At 34.8% G+C, this 14,043-nt stretch overlaps 2 protein-coding genes across 4 annotated transcripts in view; both read left to right on the top strand.

Annotated features, from left to right (window-relative positions):
* Positions 1-14,043, top strand: part of FSTL5 (follistatin like 5) — an 803,737-nt gene that overhangs the window by 188,473 nt on the left and 601,221 nt on the right. The gene's annotated exons all lie outside the window — the stretch shown is intronic.
* Positions 11,811-13,685, top strand: LOC130849236 (nuclear receptor coactivator 4-like). The gene is given in 1 exon segment (XM_057727980.1): positions 11,811-13,685. A coding segment is annotated over 1 exon segment (1,857 nt). The 5' UTR covers positions 11,811-11,828.

The following is a 14,043-nucleotide window of genomic DNA, read 5'->3' as shown; positions in this document are numbered from 1 at the left end:
ATCTTGAAAGAAATAACTGTGTTATTTCACTATACATCATCTATATTTATGGCTTTGGTCCATCTCTCCCAATGATAAATATGGCCCAAATACATTAACATAATTTCTTAGAAATGCATTCCTTTCAAAACAAAAGGTGTTTAGATGCTTATGACTCTATATCTTTTTAGATTACAGAAGAAGCGCTTGTCAAATTTGTATATATCATAAAATTCTGATAGAAAACTAAGTACATATTTTGTAATCTCAAGCCTCTCAACATCTTGCCAAAGAGTTTCCTGGGTAGGAAAACAGCTTGAGAAAAGCAGGGAAGGGAAACAGAACACTAAAGTGTCAGAAAAAAGTATGTATCAAACTTACTCGTCTGTATTAATAGGTCATATGACAGAATAGATGAATTGATAACTGCATTCTACAAGAACTCAACAGGGAGTACTTTTTTCACATATAGGTGGGTTTACACTTCCAAACAATGAAGCTCCCCACCTTGGAATTTATACAGAGGGTGCCCATGGTAAAAAGTTTCACAGCCAACTCATAAGTTCCAGATCCTAATGTATTTCTCTGGAAGAAGAGAAAGTCCTGTGTTTGTGTGTGTGTGTGTGTGTGTGTGTGTGCGCTTGTGTACATTATGTCTGATGGGTGTTAGTGGGAAGCGTGACAATTGTCTTTGCTTATTTAAAGTCTGTTATGATAAGAGGGATTTTCTCCTCTTTTAATGTCCACCAGGATTAATAAGTAGAGGCTAAAGTGAATGTATTTGGCTCCATATAAGCCAAATATTAGCTTTGAATAAAAGAGATGTTAGGTCATTCTTGGCAGGCAACATGTGGAGATACTTGTCACCACAGGTGTTCATACATAGGGGGAATGGTTGCTCAGCTAAGATGTTTTAGAGGAGATTAAAATATCAAATGAATGGTTGTCTTAGAACGTCTTAAAGGGCCCATTTTCATTTTTTCAGATTACCATTTTTTAAATATCCTTTTCACAAATATTCAGTGGGACATTTCTGTTCTAAATTTTCTTCTATGAGAAAAAAATCACATTTTATTTTATAATTCTCCATGTAAGGAATATATGGTGTTGCATATATGAAATAATGTAAATATTTATTTTATAAATACACTGCTTTTCAACTATATGTGTTTATATCTCTTTTGTGGAGTATATAACATATTTCAAGGGTAAGAATGACACATTTTCAAAAAGATTGCATTTAAATTTTACACGTGTTTCATTTTCTCCACTTAGCTAACTAATAATGAGAGTATATTTCTCTCTTAAGTTATTCTTTTTTTTTTCTTTTTTTCCCTTAAGTTACTCTGTGTAACACTTGTCCCAGACACTAAACTTTGTTTATATCACATATTCAACTTTAACAAGAGTACATTTTGCAAATGAGAAACTGATGTTCAGGGTAATAAACTAATTACCATAGTTGTGCAAATAATAAGAGAGAAATCAGGGTATTTATATTTTTATTTATTTTTTTAAACTCTTTATTGGGATATATTTGCTTTACACTCTTGTACCCATATCTGAGGTACACCAAAGTGAATCAGCTGCATCTACACACATATCTCCATATCCCCTCCCTCCCACAAAACCCCCGCACCCTCCCCATCCTGGCCCTCCAAGGCATCTCCCATGAAGTTGGTCTCCTTTTGTCATACAGCAACTTCCCACTAGCTATATATTTTACAGCTCCTAGTGGAAATATGTCTATGCTACTCTCTCACCTCATCTCAACTTCCCCTTTGCTCCTCAACCCAGCCCCATGTCCTCAAGTCCATTCTCTACTTCTGTATCTCCACTCTTGCCTATCACCGGTTTTATCAGTACCATTTCTTCAGATTCCATATATATATGTGTTAGCATACAGTATTTGTTTTTCTCTTTCTGGCTTACTTCACTCTGTATGACAGACTCTAGGTCTATCCACCTCATGACATATAGTTCAATTTCATTCCTTTTTATGGCTGAGTAATATTGCATTCTATATATGTGCCACATCTTCTTTATCCATTCATTTGTTGATGGGCATCTAGGTTGTTTCCATGTCCTGGCTATTGTAAATAGTGCTGTAATGAACATTATTCTACTTGTTTCTTTTTGGATCATGGTTTTCTCTGGGTAACTGCCCAGTAGTGGGATTACTGGGTCATATGGTCATTCTATTTTTAGTTTTCTAAGGAACCTCCAAAGTGTTTTCCATAGTGTCTGTACCAGCTTACAATCCCACCAACAGTGCAGGAGAGTTCCCTTTTTTCCACACCCTCTCCAATGTTTATTGTCTCTAGATTTTTTTATGATGGCCATTCTGACTGGGGTGAGTTGATACCTCATTGTGGTTTTGACTTATATTTCTCTAATAATCAGTGATGTTGAACATATTTTCATGTTTATTGGCCTTCTGTATGTCTTCTTTGGAGAAATGTCTATTTAGGTCTTCTGCCCATTTGTGGATTGGGTTATTTGCTTTTTTGGTATTAAGCTGCATGAGCTGCTTGTATATTTTGGAGATTAATCCTTTGTCCATTGCTTCGTTGGCAAGTATTGTCTCCCATTCTGAGGGTTGTCTTCTTGTCTTGTTTATGGGTTCTTGTGTGGTGCAAAAGCTTTTAAGTTTCATTAGGTCCCATTTGTTTATTCTTGATTTTATTTCCGTTACTCTAGGAGGTGTGTCAAAAAGGATCTTGCTTTGATGGATGTCATAGAGTGTTCTGCCTATGTTTTCCTCTAGGAGTTTTATAGTGTCTGGCCTTACCTGTAGGTCTTTAATCCATTTGGAGTTTATTTTTGTGTATGGTGTTAGGAAGTATTCTAATTTCATTCTTTTACATGTAGCTGTCTAATTTTCCCAGCACCACTTATTGAAGAGGCTCTCTTTCTTCCATTGTATATTCTTGCCTCCTTTGTCAAAGATAAGCTGTCCATATGTGCTTGGGTTTATCTCTGAGTTCTTTATTCTGTTCCATTGATCTTCCTTTCTATTTTTGTGCCAGTAGCATATTATCTTGATCACTGTGGCCTTATAGTATAGTTTGAAGTCAGGAAGCCTAATTCCACCAACTCCAACTTTCCTTCTCAAGATTGCTTTGGCTATTCGGGGTCTTTTGCATTTTCATACAAATCATAAGATTTCTTATTCTAGTTCTGTGAAAAATGCTGTTGTTAATTTGATCGGGATTGCATTGAATCTGTAAATTGCTTTGGGTAATATAGTCATTTTCACAATATTGAGTCTTCCAATCCAAGAACATGGTATGTCCCTCCATCTGTTTGTATCATCTTTGATTTCTTTCATCAGTATCTTATAGTTTTCTGCATACAGGTCTTTTGCCTCCTTAGGCAGATTTATTCCTAGGTATTTTATTCTTTTTGTTGCAGTGGTAAATGGAAGAGTTTCCTTAATTTCTCCTTCAGTTCTTTCATTGTTAGTGTATAGGAATGCAAGAGATTTCTGTGCATTAATTTTGTATCCTGCTATTTTACTACATTCATCGATTAGTGCTAGCAATTTTCTGGTAGAGTCTTTAGGGTTTTCTATGTATAATATTATGTCATCTGCGAAGAGTGACAATTTTACTTCTTCTTTTCCAATCTGGATTTCTTTTATTTCATATTCTTCCCTGATTGCTGTGACTAACACTTCCAAAACTATGTTGAATACTAATGGTGAGAGTGGACATCCCTGTCTTGTTCCTGACCTTAGAAGGAATGCTTTCAGTTTTTCACCATTTAGGATGATATTGGCTCTTGGTTTGTCATATATGGCTTTTATTATGTTGAAGTAACTTCCTTCTATGCCCATTTCCTGGAGAGTTTTTTCATAAATGGATGTTGAATTTTGTCAAAAGCTTTTTCTGCATCTATAGCATATAAGGGAAAGCCCATAAGGATAACAGAGTATTTTTAAAAATCATAAATACATCAAACCCTTGTTCTTATCAACTACTGTATACATAAACAAACAACAACAAAGAAAGAAGCATATTTCTTGAAACATCCATAAGCATAGACAATTTTAAAGGCAAACTCTTTCTTTGGAAATTTCCTCATTTTGAGCATAAAATATTTTCTTTATTAAGATTTGTCTAGAAGAAGGTATTTTTTTAAATTTAATATTTTTTTCAGAATAGTCACTTAAATCAGGAGGTTTTTTAAACCACCACTTCAAATGATTAATGACTCTAGAAAAGAAAAGTTGACAGCACAAACTATGATTCCCAGCTATTAGTGTGAACCTGTTTTTTGTCTGTTACATCTTCATGTTGTATCCGTCTACCTGCTAGTTGTGTTTGTCTCACATCTTCACATCACTTAACAAATCAGCAACTTAGAAAGTTAATTCCTATATCTGAACATTTTTTTTTTCTTTTCTTAGATCTAGATCATCCTGTTTTTTAACTTCTCCTAGAAGTGCTCTCTTTTTCCTTCCAATTCTTTTCTTTTTTCTTTTTTTTCTTTTCTTTTCTTTCCTTTTACTTTTCCTTTCCATCCCTTCTCTTCTCTCTCTCTCTCTTTATCTTTCTCTCTCTCTTTCTCTTTCTTTCTCTCCCTTTCTCTCTTTCTTTGTTTTCTTTGTTTCTCCTTCCTTCCCTTCCTTCCTTTCTTTCTTTTGTATTTTTTGTTAGCTTTTTGTTGAGGAAAGTGCTGTTTTAGTTCATGGTATATGGACCCAGGCTATTTGTCTTATTTCTAGCTCAACAAACCTCAAGATTAATCAAAAGGAATTTTCATAAAAAGCTTCTCAAAAGTCAAATGGAGCTTCTCAAAAGTCAAATGTCCTTTAACATCTGTGACCATCACCCAGAACATTTCAAGATGGATGTAACTAATTGACTATCTCAGCTAGACTAATTGAAAACTAAAATGTTTACTACAAATCTTATATTTGAGTATTGCTATAACATTGTATACCTATAAGACACTTTTTTGTGTGCAATATGTCCCAAGTCATTAAATAGTCAACTTTGAAACTGCTATTTATAAAAGTTAAAAATTGTGGAATGATTAAGCAACAGCTTTACTTTTAAAATACCTTATCTGTGTCACTTGTAGAGGAATCAATAATCTCTTTAGAAACTTGAACTTTGAAATAAGTACAAAAACATGTGAAATATTATTTTGCTTATTCATTAAACTACTTTGAGTTGTTAGATTATTCAGATATAAGTCAAGGGGGGGCATAGTACATCATATTCTATTTTATTGTGTTTTATTGACATAATTCTTGATTTTTAGAACATGGTTTCTAGTTTTTCAAGAATGCCATTTTTGAACTCAAGGTTTAGTTGGTCATGAATTCTGTACACATAGTAAAAAACTAAAGGGGAAATAGAAAATGAATCAGTTTATCTTTCTTTTTTTATTTTTTGGCCATGCCATGCAGCATGTGGGATCTTCGTTCCCCAACCAGGGATCGAATTCATGCCCCCTGCATTGGAAGTACAGAGTTTTAACCACTGGACCACCAGGGAAGTCCTTTTCCTTATTTTTATATGAATAGGTTTAAGGAGCTTTATTATGGTCAAGGTAGTTTTGACTAAGTCCTTATGGTGCAAAATATTTCCACTGTAAGATTTAGATTTTTTGCATGTGAAGCAACAAGCCGATCATTCGTTTAAATTACTAAAGCATTATTTTATAAAGTTAGACTAGATGTACCCAAATAGGATCATAATGGCAAAATGAGGAAGATGTTCTATATTATTTTTCTGGGGCTGCCATAGCAAAGCACCACAGACTAGGTGGCTTGAACATCAGAAGTTTATTTTCTCATAGTTCTGGAGGCTAGAAGTTTGAGGTCAATGTGGGGTTGGTTCCTTCTGAAGACAATGTCTAGGGATCTTTCTTTGGCTTATAGATGACCACTTCCTTGTGTTTTCACATGTTTCCTTTTGTGCATCATTGTGTCCAAAATTCCTTATCTTAAAAGGACAGAAGCCATGTTTGATTGGGGTTCACCTGATGACCTCATTTTCACTCAGTCACCTTTGGAAAGATCCTATTTATAAATAAGATCACTTTCTGGATGTTAGAAGTCAGGACTTCAAAATATTAATTTTGAGGAGGGACACAATTCAGCTACTATCCACTTCTTTTAGATATTTCCTTAAATACTTATGAAATTGTCTTTAAAGAAGATTACCTTAATAATTTATTTAACAATTTTTTTATACCTAGCTGCATAAAGGGAAGAATTTAGTGAAAGCTAGTATGGACCACTTGAGATCAACAAAATCAGGACAGATGTTTTCAAACTGGAGCATTGCAAGCCAAAGAGCTGTATGAACTGAAATTTAGATTTCAACAATCTCATTCATCTGCTTAGTATGAGTGAAAGAAAATACATATTTTCCTGTTACAGCTTCATATTTCCTACCACAAGATTTTATGGCAGCTCAGTTATCTCTGTGGCAATAAGAATATCACACATACACATACACACACACATACTCACATACAAAATAAAAAATTCACACATACACTGACACGTACTAAAATTTGTTAAGTCCTAGTTGTTTTACTTATCAGCTGTCTAATCTGGCTATTCAACAGTCCCTAAATGAATAAGATAAGTATCTGGGAACTTTATAAACTGTGACAGATTATCCACATTTTATTGATCATTGGTGAAAAGATAAACATTATTTTTAAGGCAGCTGAGTTGAATTTCTAAATTTAATTACCAGTAGAAAATGACAATCCCTGTCATATTTTCTCCCTTTAAATGTCTCAGCCCAATGTTGTCTGAGCAAGGGTCTCAGAAGTGCTTTGTTCTGTGTTAAGAAAGATATGAATAATCACTTTCTGATACATTTAAATAACCTTTCTAAGGAAAGTAGGAAACAAAACAAACAAAACAAAACAAAACAAAACAAAAATAATGGCCTCTAAAATAGGTATGTATGTTGCATTCCTTCCAGATTTATATCTATTGGACATAGCAAACGCCTGTCAAGACAAATCCCATCTGGCCTTCCTAGAAACTCTGAGTTGTAGTTTGCCCAGAAAAGTATAATTAAATGAATTATTAAGTGCATCAAATGAAAAGATAAGAGATAACAATTAATATTCACCCCACCTCTATTCCAGACAAAAATTCCATATACTATTCCAAGGTGAAGTTACCAAAACTGTTTGAGTCTTCCTTGAGCTCAAAATGAGATTGCAAGAAGAACTATCTTTCCAAAGTATATAAAGGTAGATCCATGCTCTAGTTCAACAAATTTTGGGCACTTAAAGAACTGTCTAGAGGGTGGTTATGAACCCAGTATTCAGAATACACTTTTAACAGGGACCATGGATGCTGCATGGAAGTTACAGTCAAGTAACAAGGGGAGTGGGCCCACTAGACATATGAAGGATTAGGGTATAATAAAAAATTCACAATTCACATGAATAACATGTGTCTTAGAAAATATTCAAAAAAGTAATGGATGTTTAGTAATAATCAGTTCTCTTTTAGCTGTAATAATGTTTTAGAAGAGATCTTAAAAGTTTTATGTCAAATTAGATACTTTCCTGTTAATTAGATGTGTTACCCTGCTCTAGAATAAAATGAAGCAAGATGATGATGAACCAGCAATTAGAGTCTTATTTGTTACAAAGAAGTTAGTATACTTTCCTTGGAGCTCAGGGGAAAAAAAAATTCTAAAGAATTTTGACCATATATATTTAGGAAGGGTTTTATTCCAAAATATAATGGTTATAACTAGAGGTCAAAAATCACATTTCACAAATTTCTAATACTATCATGCTGTGTTCTAGAAGGCAAACACAGGAAGCTATTAATATTTATAGACTAAGAATGAAGCAAACCTTATAAATTAAACATTACCTGTTTTCATAGAAGAGTACAGTAAATGGACCAAAAATCCAGCTGATGATTTCCTGTGGAAATAGAAAAAGAAAAACCACAGGGGGTCTTTAAAATACTTAACCTTTGATGTTATTAAATCACCTGCTTTACTACATGCAAGAGCCTGAGATTTCCCGAGGTAAATAATAAACAGTTACTCCTTAGAATTTTAACTAAAATCTTGTATTCTGCAATTCATCATAATGTAGTTTGACTTTCCTTTGTGGTTTTGAGAGGAAATCCCTAACAATCTACATGTGATTTGTCAACCATGTTTAAGGAGCTGCTGCAAAGCTCTGTAGAATCTAATAGAGAATTTGATATATTGATTAATTAAATAATCAAAAACCAATACCAGTGAGCTGAAGTGTGAAGATGTCATTTTCTGCTAGAGGTGAAATCTGACTTGAAATTTGCCACCTTAGTCAGATGACTGCCAATCCAGAACACATGCTCAGAGATGGTCTTCAAATTACAATAAAGATCACCTTCAATGCAGTCTCTTTACTCACAGCTACCATATTCCAGGGTCACAGTAGATTTCAGTGGGGCACAAATCACTGCAAGTGTGAATAATTAGTATTTAAATTCATAAAGTTTAAATGAAAATAGAGAAAAAGTCTATTACTTAAAATTATTCTGTATTATCCTTTCTAAAATCCTTTGTCCCAGTAATACAAATTGGTATAAAATTCAGAATTCATAGAGATATATTGCTTAATACAAGTACTCTCATAAGATCAGTATGCAGACCAATTTCCAAAGTGTTTTGGTAGGTTCAGAAGTTATTTAAATCACTGCTCAATATATTTTACAATTAGTCACATGTCAGGCATGAGCAGGAAAAATGCCTTTTGAGTTAGTTCAACATAGCATTGTATCATGTTAATTAATAGACAAGCCCATTCATTGCTAATAACAATTATGCACATTATGTTAAAATCAACAGTAGCTGGGGAAACTTTTGTAAAAAAGTAATTCTGGGGAGCACTTTCTGCCAAATGCCATCAATCTATCACAAAAGATCAGACGTTAGAAATGGACAGGTCATAAAAGAATATGGTTTAAATAAATCCCAAATTTTGCTATGATTTTGTTTATATGAGTGTTCAAGCATTTATCCTAATTTGTTACTTTCATATGTTTGAGTCTTTTTTAAATTGGAAATATATTAAAGGATAATTAAATTATCTGAGGAAGAACCAGGCTACTGTAGTATTTCAGTTTTGCCAGCATTATGCCTAATAGATAACCCTGCAAGTGAGGAAACTAGGTGTGAATGCTTTAATTGTTTTGATTTATTTCTTAAAAATTCAAAACCGTCATCTTAAAAATACTTCTTACAAGTATATGCAATTTATGGGGGATTTAAAAGCGTATGGAGTCTGACTCTATATGAACTTGCTAGAACAAGGGAGACTTTCTATTTCATAGTTATTTAAAATGCATTTCCAAGGAAGTTCAAGGAAAAAAATAACAAAAGCTATCATGTATTGTATTCAGGTGTGTTGCATAACATTTTCCTTAAATAATTTCATTCAAATTTATAGCAGATCTGTGAAATCATTATTGCATTCCCTCTCTAATAGCAGTAATTTGGGACTAAACTAAATACAGCAAGCAAGCAGTGCAGCTGGAATTCAAACTTAGTTTTAACCCCAAAGCCTGTGCTACCTCTTTCATAGTAAGACCCACCTCTTGAAATACAGTATACACCAACACACACACACACACACACACACACACACACACTTATATCCTCCCTCAAAATATCCTTGTAAATACCCCTTTACTGGGTTCTAAACATTTTTGATAGCAAAATTTACATATATGTGCACAGTATTTCAAATAATTATTTGTAAATAGTTATCAACCAAAGCTTATTAATTATGTATATATACTCATGAAAATACATGTTACTGTTATCAGTAAGACTCAGTTTTCAGAGGAAAAGCCACTTTATCCATAATTATAATAATAGGGGGCTAGTTGGGAGACAGGAAAATGGATTCTGATGTCAAAATCACAAATCTAGCATATAAAATTTTTACATTAATTTTCCTTAACTGAGAAATGAATGTGTTTAAATGATAGTCCTTCAAGTGCCTTGAGAAATAAAACTTCTTTAATTCTCTGAACATGCCTGAAATTGCACTTAGTGATTATCTAAATAGTGGTTTCAAGAATATTAAGGGTTCAGTTAATAAGCTGTCTCAGTGACAAAATTAAATTTAATTCATGGTGCCTACCCTAGAGGAACTCAAAGGACAGGGCATCAATCTGTGAAAATTAAATGACAGATAATCAACAGTAAAGGTAATAATAAAGATGCTTTTATATAATGTGGTATGTATTGTGTAATATCAAGGAGCGGTGTGAACAATTACTCCTCTGAGTTCATAGGGAGGTACAAATTAAAGTGTTCTGGAGTGTTACAATAAAGGAAAAGAGATTTATTAGATCTCAAAAAAGGAGCAGTCTTGGCTAGTGTAGCAAGCAGAAAATATTTTCTAATTTATATAAAAATTATTACAGCTTGAAAACAATGCTAGGATCTGAGGCAAAATATTTAAAATAATAAGTGGAACTCTGCTCTCATGGAGCTTACAGTCTATTTGAGAAGGTTTATATAAATGATCAAATTTTATTCTGTAATTTTCTTAATATTAATATTTTCAATAATATTATAAAAGATTTAACATTTGAGAGTAGGGTACACAAATAGTTAAGTACATAATTTATTACATTTTACTCATATTTGACCTTTTGTGAGTGGGACTTAAAATTCAAAAAAATAAAAATATTGCAATAAATATACACTATATGATATTAACATATTTATTATATAACCATATAATCAACATATATTATTATACTTAGTGTAAGAAAATGCATGTCAAACTAGCTGGTGGAGAATTTGTTTAAAATTGGATAAGTTAATAAGTTCACCTAATTTGAGCAGTTTATAATGACTATATCTGTTTTATGAATTTCAAAATGTTTTATGGTAGAATTCAGTCATGTACTAAAGATAAGGCCATGATACAATTAGCAATTAATAAAATAAATATTAATTTTCAGGTAATAACTGAATTTTACAATTAAAAAAAACAATGTAAGTGAAATTTTGAACTTTGGAGACATTGCCATTGTTCTGTAATGGAGAAATGTATTGCTAACAGTTGGTTTCAGGGATGAAAACAGAATTTCCTAGGTTAAGAGAATTTCAGTTTAATATGAAAGGATGCTAATTATATATATTGTTTCTTTCAAGGTAAAGTGAAGTATATAATATTTTGTATTTGCTCATTACCTTTTTGGGGACAAGTATTCCAGTTGTAAGTAACTATGCAATTTAATTTTTCTTTGAATTTAAAATTCAAAAACCTATTATAACCAAAGTTATCTCTCTGCTTTCCTTTTGAAAATAAAAAGCACAATAGAACAAATTAAAAGCCTGCATAATCAAAAAAGCATACATCAGGAAACTTCACCAAGTGAATATTTTTAATAAGATATACATGTAGAACAATAATTAAAATTTAAAGTTTTGCATATTCACTTACAAATGAACTTACTGCATCCCCTGATTTATTTTCATTGTGGTTTATGACTCTTTCCAATATTGAATTGTTAACTTAGTTTTTCCATTCATATCTGAACCTTCTAAAATTATTTTTGCTTTGAATTATCTTCTCAGGGTCTTCTTACTATTTTAATGTGATATCAGGCTTGCATTTGGGGGAAAGCAGGTAGTTTAGCAGGAGGTTCAGGAAGAGCATTACATTCAAGTAATTTAAAATAAATTAGTGGTCCAGGGGGTGCTGCCAGGCTCATGGGTGGGGAGGGTCTTCTCTGTGGAGACTGTTGTCACCCTGGTCCCAGGTAAAGCACCGTCTTGCTTGCCAGGCAACTCGTGCAGCAGGGACCTGGCCTGCCAGGAGAAACAGGCAGCAGAATGAGTACCTCACAGGACCAGAGTGGCTGCTCCAGTAATAGAGAACCCCTTTTGAGGTGTTGTGATGCACAGAGGGACTTGGAGCTTGCTATTGGTAGAGTTCTCTGGGCTGAGCAGCAAATTAAAGATAACTTGCAAGAGGTCAAAGCCCAGATTCACAGCTGCATAAGTTGTCACCTGGAATGCCTTTGAAGCCATGAGGTGTGGCTGTATGAACAGGTAGATCTCCTCTATCAGCTTAAAGAGGAGACACTTCAGCAACAGGCCCAACAGCTCTACTGGTTACAGGGCCAGTTCAATTGCCTTATCCATCAACTGGAGTGCACCCAAAACAAAGATCTAGCCAATCAAATTTCCATGCGCCTGGAGAGAATGGGCAATTTGATCCTCAAACCTGAAGATTCGACTGTCCTACTCTTTGAAGCTGATGTGACTGCCCTGTGCCAGGCAATCACCATGTTTGGGTCTCTCAAGACCATTCAAATTCCTGAGCACCTGATGGTTTGTGCCAGTCCATCAAGTATTGGGCCCTTCCTGGAGAAAAGAGGCTATATCCCATTGCCAGAGCAGAAGTCAGCATCCAGCACCACAGCTGTCCCTCTAAGTGAATGGCTATTTGGAAGCAAACCTGCCAACAACTACCAGGCTCCTTACATACCCAGTACCAACCTCCAGGATTGGCTCACCCAAAAGCAGACTTTGGAGAATAGCCAGACTTCTGCCAGAGCCTGCAGTTTCTTCAGTAATGTCTGGGGCAACCTAAAAGGCTTGGAAAGCTGGCTCCACAAGAGTCAGCAACAAGAAGTTTCTGAAAAATCAAGTTACCAGAAGTGTAACAGCTATTCTACTGCCAGTTCTTATGCCATTGGAATTGAAAAGACTGGAGATCTAGAGCTTCTTGATCAAGATGAGATGGACCTTTCTGATTGTCTGGTGACTCCCCAGGAATCCCATAAGCCTGAGAAGCCTGGGAATGGCAGCTGTGAAACCAGTGAAAAGTTTAAGCTCTTGTTCCAGGTGTTCCAGGAGTCCTATAGTGTGAGTGGTTGGCTTGTCAAGCCTGACTCCTGTACCAGTTGTCAGGGTAACCAGCTCAAAGGTGTGGAGATTGAGAACCTGGGCAGTCTGAAGTGCCTGAATGACCACTTGTCCACTGCCAGCGTGATTACTGAGGACTGGCTTGTCCAGAACCATCAAGACCTGTATAAAGTAGAGGAGGTCTGCAAAGCCAATGAGCCCTGCACAAGCTTTGCAGAGTGTGTGTGTAATGAAAATTGTGAGAAGGAAGCTCTGTGTAAATGGCTTCTGAAGAAAGAAGGAAAGGATAAAAATGGTATGCCTGTGGAACCAAAATCTGAACCTGAGAAACACAGAGATTCCTTGAATATGTGGCTGTGTCTATCCAGAAAAGAGGCAACAGAACAAGCTAAGGCATCAAAGGCAATGGCTTCTAGAATTGCTGATTCCTTCCAAATCATAAGGAAGAGTCCTTTGTCAGAGTGGCTTGTTACCCCTTCATGCAAAGAAGGATGTCCCAAGGAAGTACCTCTTACAGAGGACAGCACTGGCAAACAAAAGTGTTCAAGCCCCTTGGCCACTTCCTGGTGTCCCTTTAACACAGCTGACTGGGTCTCACCAGGAAAGAAGACAGGAAATCTTAGCCAACTATCCTCAGGAGAAGACAAGTGGCTACTTCAAAAGAAGTCCAAGGAAGTATTACTTAATTCACCCCTACAGGAGGAGCATAACTTTCCCCCAGACCATTATGACCTCCCAGCAGTGTGTGATCTTTTTGCCTGTATGTGGCTTAAAGTTGATAATGAAAAATGGTTGTATCAAACTCCTCTACAGATGTGAAGGAATGGAGTACTAGAGTCAAGCAAATTTTCTGTAGATTTTCACAAATCCATAAGCTGAGTGACGGTGGCTTGCCAAATCATTGTGTTTCTGGGTCTGATGTAGTTCCTTTCCTGCCTAATTTAGAATTAGTAAAGAAAAATAAGTTGTCACATTATGAGTTACTCTGTAAAAGAAAAAGGCTGTTTATTGATGCTGAGGTGATTCAGTTCCTTCTTACAGAAGTATTCATTCACCACGCTAGAAACACAGTGTCTTAGTGGGTAGGTCTTTTTCATAAGCCTCCATGGCTCTTTAGATTAGGTTGTTATTAGAAGTACATTTAAGCACTGTAGTTTCAAAAATGAAATAGTTCTAT

Source organism: Hippopotamus amphibius, chromosome 3, assembly GCF_030028045.1.
Source record: "Hippopotamus amphibius kiboko isolate mHipAmp2 chromosome 3, mHipAmp2.hap2, whole genome shotgun sequence".
Lineage (NCBI taxonomy): Eukaryota > Metazoa > Chordata > Mammalia > Artiodactyla > Hippopotamidae > Hippopotamus > Hippopotamus amphibius.
Note: the sequence above shows the minus strand (reverse complement) of the source record. Positions and strands in the feature narration are given on the sequence as shown.